This window comes from Etheostoma spectabile, chromosome 5 (genome assembly GCF_008692095.1).
Source record: "Etheostoma spectabile isolate EspeVRDwgs_2016 chromosome 5, UIUC_Espe_1.0, whole genome shotgun sequence".
NCBI classification, from domain to species: domain Eukaryota; kingdom Metazoa; phylum Chordata; class Actinopteri; order Perciformes; family Percidae; genus Etheostoma; species Etheostoma spectabile.
Genome location: NC_045737.1, coordinates 3,179,999 through 3,186,958, shown reverse-complemented (window position 1 = coordinate 3,186,958; position 6,960 = coordinate 3,179,999). Strand labels below are relative to the sequence as shown.

The following is a 6,960-nucleotide window of genomic DNA, read 5'->3' as shown; positions in this document are numbered from 1 at the left end:
GTCCACATTCTGAAATTAAATCCATATGGTTTTTGATGAGTTAAAAAAACGTAATGGACCTGTACAACAGATATAGAATATATAGATTTCTAAAATACACACTAGAGTTTGAATATTTACCCTTATGGGGACAAATACAATCAACAAGTATTTCTACCTATTCCTGGGACTTCATACTCTTGATACACAAAGGAAATGGTTTTACAACCTCCTTTGGCGAAGAAATTATCAAAAGCAGGCAGCTATTGAGCAAGAAAACAAATAAGGAAATAATAAAGTAACATATGCATGAAAGACATTCAATCCAAAATACAATGTTCCTGTCATCTTGGATAGAAACATTTATGAAAATGAAAACTTTTTCCCTAAATTCAAGAGCGAGGCGTGCCACAATCCAAAGTCTATTGTGGAATAACAACCGAAATATGGTCCACCTGAAAGCGGGGGTCTGGGTTCCCTTCCAAGTGCACTAGAGTTCAGGTCAATTTAAGCAAGAATGCAATTTGACCCGAATATAGGAAGTGAACCAAAAAACAATGCATTTACTTGCTTGCAATTTCAACGTTGCACACAATTTACAGACTTATATATGATTTAAGGGATGATAACTTCCAAATCCATAACCTACAGTATAATGACCATTTATACATTGCTCGTCATCTGTGTGACAACACATCATAATTTATCTCTCATCAGGGCCCGCTGTCTCTTTCACTCGCTGTCTTGTCAGCTACTAAACCATATGAAAAATGCAACAATGTTGCAACTTTACCCCCAAATCCCACTCTACTAAACTATAGATATGAAGCGCCCTGTATCTTCCAGTGTTACCCTAGTAACAAAAAGACATGGTAGCAAACTGAAATATGCACCAATATGATGTGTAGGCTGTTTGCAACAATACTGGTATTAAACCATCCCACCATGTCATCATGCAAATTATGTTCAAACAGAGTAAAATCAAACTATGTGAACTTGCTCCTGCCGATAAAAAAAAGGCTCAGAGTTTACATCTCAAAGGTAAAATGCGAAGGTACAACTGACACATTTTTTCCAGATGCAAAAAGGATCTTTTTATATCAATTTGGGGTCTTTACTTTCTCATTTATTTATTTATTAATTTGAGACCCAATTGTGGCCACATGGAAGACTAAAATGTCCAAAACCATTGGGATCCAATTTCTTTTGCACATTGATTGTCAAAACTCATGAGGAAAAACTCACAGATGAAGAATCTAAAATAAATTCCTCTACTGCTGTTGGCTCCAAGGACAGCCTGTCAGCCAGGATGTCAATCATGCAGTTGTGTGCAGTGGTGAGGAGCATCTTTCGCTCTTCTCTTGCCTGCTTGTATTTGGCCTAAGGAAAACAAGGGTTGCAAATAGTGGTGTTAGTACTTGCACACGTAAAACAGCTTTACCATGAGTTAAATTGTATTCTGTAAACCAGCACCTAAAAGGTGTGTAATTAATTTAACGTTACCTGAGATTCATGCTTGTTTGCATTTGAATCATTTGCATCCATCATAAAGAGCTCTGGCAATATCACCACCTTCACTGTTGAAAAACTTAGTTCTCCTGTTATATGTAAGAAAAATAAACAATACAAAAACAATTAACCAGCTATCTGGAGCTGTAATTACGTTTATTAGACAAAAGCGCAAATGCACACAGTGACTCTGAGCCCCAAAGAGGTGGAAATATCATTAAGATAATAACTACATTAGTGTATTTTGTCACTAAAAAATGGCAGTTTTTCAGCTGACATTATTATTATATTATATTATATAATGAAAGTTAATGGGATTTACGTTACATTTAACGGGTGGTTAACGTTCAGCTAACGGTCATCTACCGTTGCAAAGGCATATAACGAAGTTAGCTTGTTAAAGTTCTCCTAAGCTAACTTAGCTATCTAAGTTAAATAAAAGTAAAAGCCAATGTAAGTTACTTTATTCTAAAAGTTGGTTAATTAGTTTTGGTTATTAATGCAAGGTTAGTTTTAACTAGCATCAATTAATAGACCTGATGCTAGCGTTGACATTGTGATAACTAGTTAGCTAGCTAACATTAACCGTTAGAAAACAATCTCAGAGTCAGTTAGCCGTTAGCTTAAATCTCTTGTTAACTTTGCAATATCATTTTGTTTGCCCTCACCAAAACTCAGTCACCGATACAATTAAAAACGCCCGTCGGACTACTGTTAGTGCGATTTCTGTCTAACATTTAACGTTGTTAGCTAGTAGAAAAGACTCGTTGGTGTTTCTTAACCGCTGAGGAAGTTTTGAAAACCCAGCCGTTATCAACGGTTGCCTTTGAAAACGGTCAGTGTATGTTTTGGTCATTCGGTCATTCACTAGAAAACAGAAACGAAAAAAGGCCTGTTTTTCATATTCTCAGACCGGATGTTTTCATACGGCAAGAAAATTTGCGCGAAAACAGTCTAATTGCTGGTGTAACGTTACCAGCGTTGCCTTTAGCCCACGCTAAAATGGCTTTGGATCAGGCACGGCGCCAGGATTTCAGTTTTGGATGGGCCAGACCAATTTTGGGTGGGCCTTAAATTAAAACATGATATCAAATCACTGTTTAACCTAATACAAATGACTAATGTACTGTTATGTTATCTGTGCTAACATAATAGAGATTTCAATAGCTTGATGCTCTTTAAATATGTTGTAAAAAAACATTGTACAAACGTTTGGTTGTATAGGACAACCCTATCGGACCGCTCTCCTTGGTTCTGACCAGAGAGGAGCGCGTTGGAATCTCCATTACGCACCACACCTGGCTGCGCTATTACGCAAAGCTCCATAGACCTAAGACTGGAACAGTGGTCAGGCATTTAATATTTCCCCAAAACATAATTTAGTTCTGCTCGTATAACAGGAGGCCGAATATTTCACAATTCTGTTTAATTGTTTTTAAGTTTTCAGCACTACAGGTCAACAACACTGGCCGACAGTTTCATTCAATACTCGGGCACAGAACTTGTTCATTGACGTCATCTGTCGTGTAAAACGAGACTCAAGTTATTTCCGAAAGAGACAAACTGTTAGGCTACTTTAGTGTGATTCATGTTATAACCATATTTAACAAAAGGAAATAAATCACATTAACAACAGACACAGCGCCCATAACAAGGGGAACCCAGGAGGGAAAAAGAACAGTAACAAGCTGATATAGAAATAGAAATGCTCCTGTAGATTTGTAACGGGTTATGAATCGATTATTTTAATATATCTCAATACAGACAGAGTAGCCTTCACATACTCTTATCCCCTCGTGGTACACAATTAAACTCGCTAAAAAGGCCTAGAAGACGCGAACACGGAACGACTCATTTCCTCTTTTTCTCTCTGCTATGTTACTAACTTGCAACATGTAGCCTACGGATTCATCGCATGTTTTTAGGTCGCCTCGCACGCACACACAACACAACACCTGACACAAATTACAGCATGTAGTCGGCGGGTTTGCTCTTTAAAATGTCGATGATTCATCGAAGTCAAGAGTTACTGTAAGCTCTCGTATGTCAACAGACTATAGAAATAAGCGAGACGTAAGCATGGTGCTCCTATTTGGTGTTTTAATCCGGTTGACACGGAAAAGACGCGTCAACTGCAGGACGTCATCGGCAGTGTTTACAGAGCTTTTAGGAAAGCATGGATATTTGGGGAAACGTCCTCATTGACCAGCTGGGTGTCATTTGTATGAAGGCTAGGAGACATCAGGACTGCTGATGGTGTCATTAGTCTGAAGATTAGGGGACATCAGGACTGCTGCAGATGCCAGAGGTGTCACTGTGAATCGAGTGTTCATTCACTAGCTGGCAGTAGCGCTTTTGGAAATGTTTCGCAGATCACTCTCGATGCGCAGCAGCCCAGGGGTTCAGGTCTTGCCCAAAACTGCAGGGCCAGGAATCGAACCACCAACCTTCCGATTGGCAGGCAACCGCTCTACCACTGACACTTTGCGTGTAGTCTATTATGTGTGGACTACGTGTGTATGTGTGTGGTAGGTCTGTGTGAATGGTTTGTCGTTACGTCACCTGGGCACCTGTGTGTAAGAGGTTCAAAAGGGAATCACAGGTGAGGGGGAGGTAGGAATCTGAATTTGGGAAGACACAGAGCTTTCCAACCTCAGCTGCGTGAGAGAGAGATTTTTAGATCTCGTCTTTTAATCTTTCAAGTCAGTCTTTTTTGTGTGTTTTTTTAAATACATTGATGAAATACAGCATTAACTGTAGCCTACAGCGAGGGCGGACCTCATTATTTGCACCAGTAAGAGTTGAAAAGGGCTTCAGATTCCCTGCAGGGGCATTTTTTTATGGACAGATTGCCACTACATTTTGTTGAAAAACTACGCTTCAAAGGACTGAATGAGTGGATTTGAAAGGGAGGACAACGCCACGCTTCATTCATTCTGTGCCAGCTGAAACCTCTCAATCGGACTCAGATACGGCCTGCGCAGAACGGTAGATCACGGTAGGACAAAACAAGATTTGTTACAAGCTGTGTGGAAGAGATTGGCCTTCTCAAAAAATTGATACAGGTACGTAGGGCCTACATCCTGCTACAATTCTTCTGCTAAATCAATACCAAAATGAGTGACGTGTCTGCAGCTGTCAAAGTAAAACTGAAAATGAACGTGGGAAAAAAAGCCAGCCGACACTCAGATCTCCATCGTCAAATCAGCCGACACTTAATTTGTAGTGCGCTCTTTTACCAGCAGATATGGTAAATGCATTCTAACAGCCCAGCTCGACTAGCGAACAACACACCTGCGACTACTTCCGGTTTTCAAAGTAAGGTGTTAATACTAAGTACATTTAAAACAAGATTAATGGATTATATTCACCACAAAAAAAAATGTAACCCTTGTCTGTCCCTTATACAAATCCAATAAACTGAAAGAAATGTGTTGTTGTAGTTACTCTTTGTTAACATTAATAATTAATATTTTTGGACAACTATTTATTTCAGGGGTGACTACACCCATATTTAAAATCAAGCAAATAAATGTAGCCTAATACATTTTGAGATTTTACGAAGTGAAAAGTCCCTCATTTCTAGGCTAAAACGACCAAAAATATGAAACAGTAGGAGCTCTAAAATGAATTTGCTCCATAGTTCCAGGCAGGGACTGACATATTTGAGTACAAGGCATCACTTACTATACTCATACTTAAAATCAAACATTGTTAATGTATACTTTTGGAGATTTTTGGAAGCAAAGTCCCATACCTCTGCCGTTCAACAATAACAAATATGAAACTGGAGAAGCTCTAAAATGAATTTGCTGCATAGTTCCAGGCAGGGACTGGAATATCTGAGTACAGGGCATCACCTGCTACAATCCTATTGAAAATCAGACATTTTTACTGTATAATTTTGGAGATTTATGGATGCAAAGTCCCCTACTTCTGCTGTTAGACGACAAAAAATATGAAACTGGAGGAGCTCTAAAAATAATTTGCTCCATAGTTCCAGGCAGTGACTGATATATTTGAGTTAAGGACATATCTGACAACACACACAGTGAAAACATTTTTTAATATACAACTTTTGAGAATTTTCAAAGAACATTCAAAATTTTCAACAGTGAAATAGCTACATGAACCTGGAGGTGCTATTAAAATACTTTGCTCCGTAAATCAAGACACATTTACTGTATTTACAAAACTGTTAGGGTATGACACCACATATACTGTATTTGTCATTATTTCCGACACAGAATGCAATCCCAATCACTTGTCGTCGCAGCATCAAGCTGTGCTGTGTCCATCTGTAGGCACTGTGCATGAAACCACCGGCAACAGCTGTCACAGAGAATCTGTAAAAGTTAAAAACATAACCAATTTTACTTTTAAAATGCATGCTATTATGTCTGCATTCATCGGACGCCATGGTGGGTGATGGTTGAACTGCAACAGCTATGAAGAGGTTCTGACCAGACACCTTTTGTTGCATGTCATTCTCCATCTTTCTCACCTTTGCTTCCTGTCAGCTATCCATTTTATTTTCAAATAAAAATGCACAATTAAAACAAAAAATTAAAAGACTCATACAATAACTTACTCAGTCAGTGATGGAAGTTCCGTGGCTGGGTGGTTTTGTCGTTGCGCACATTGCACAGTTGCCCTCTGTGTCAAACACTAATACACAAAAGAATATTTTTCGCTCTGCAATATCACATAACTAAGAATAGGTCTCACCCACCTGAGGCTTTTAGTATTTTCAGAGCAAAATGTTTCCGCTGCTGTGCCATCTCTCTCTTTGCTGTACCAAATGCTATTTGGGAATTTTCTGAAAGACCTCCATGACTGGCTTTGCCATCTAAACAATGACACAAAATGTGATGTAATTTTGATAAAACAACGTTGCGATTGTAAATGCTGGAAAACAGAATTAAATTCAAAATGCTGAAGTAATTGAGATCATTCATTAACTATTGTAATATCTTGTTATATGATTATTGAATTTGAATCCCCGGTTACATCTGAGTACCAGAGAGAGGCATCTCTTTTTGTTCTCTTCCTTAATTTATGTCTGTGCTTTAAAATGAAGGTCCCCAAGTGATTCATTTCAAAGAATTTTTGGCTGAATTTGTTTTTTGATTTGGTTTATTTGATTAGGACAATGCACATTAATGAACATTTCTGTAAATACGCCAGTGTTAGCCAATTGGCTAGTTTTCAACTGTAGTCCTACCTAGGATGCATGTCTTTTATGGTGGGAAGAAACCGGAGCACCCGAAGGAAACCCACGCAAACACGGGGAGAACATGCAAACTCCACACAGAAAGGCCCGGAACGATCTGGATTCGAACCAAGAACCTTCTTGTTGTGAGGCAGAAGTGCTAACCACTTAGCCACCGTGCTAAAATACAAATAAGTTCTTGAAATAATCTTCAGTATCCTGACATCACTGCACTTGTGACTTGTCACTGCATTGTTACA

General features: G+C 38.7%; 1 protein-coding gene across 1 annotated transcript in view; it reads right to left on the bottom strand.

Moving 5' to 3' along the window:
• LOC116689732 (dynein heavy chain 8, axonemal-like) overlaps positions 1-2,316 on the bottom strand; it is a 3,215-nt gene extending 899 nt beyond the window's left edge. Inside the window, exons 1-5 of the mRNA XM_032516339.1 lie at positions 2,117-2,316; positions 1,483-1,586; positions 1,225-1,359; positions 158-242; positions 1-9 (exon numbers count right to left, since the gene is read on the bottom strand). The exon at positions 1-9 is cut by the window's left edge and continues 143 nt beyond it. Of these exons, the coding sequence (XP_032372230.1) occupies positions 1-9; positions 158-242; positions 1,225-1,359; positions 1,483-1,527 (274 nt within the window). The 5' untranslated portion in view covers positions 1,528-1,586; positions 2,117-2,316. The remainder of the gene's footprint in view (positions 10-157; positions 243-1,224; positions 1,360-1,482; positions 1,587-2,116) is intronic.
• Positions 2,317-6,960: the final 4,644 nt, after the last annotated feature.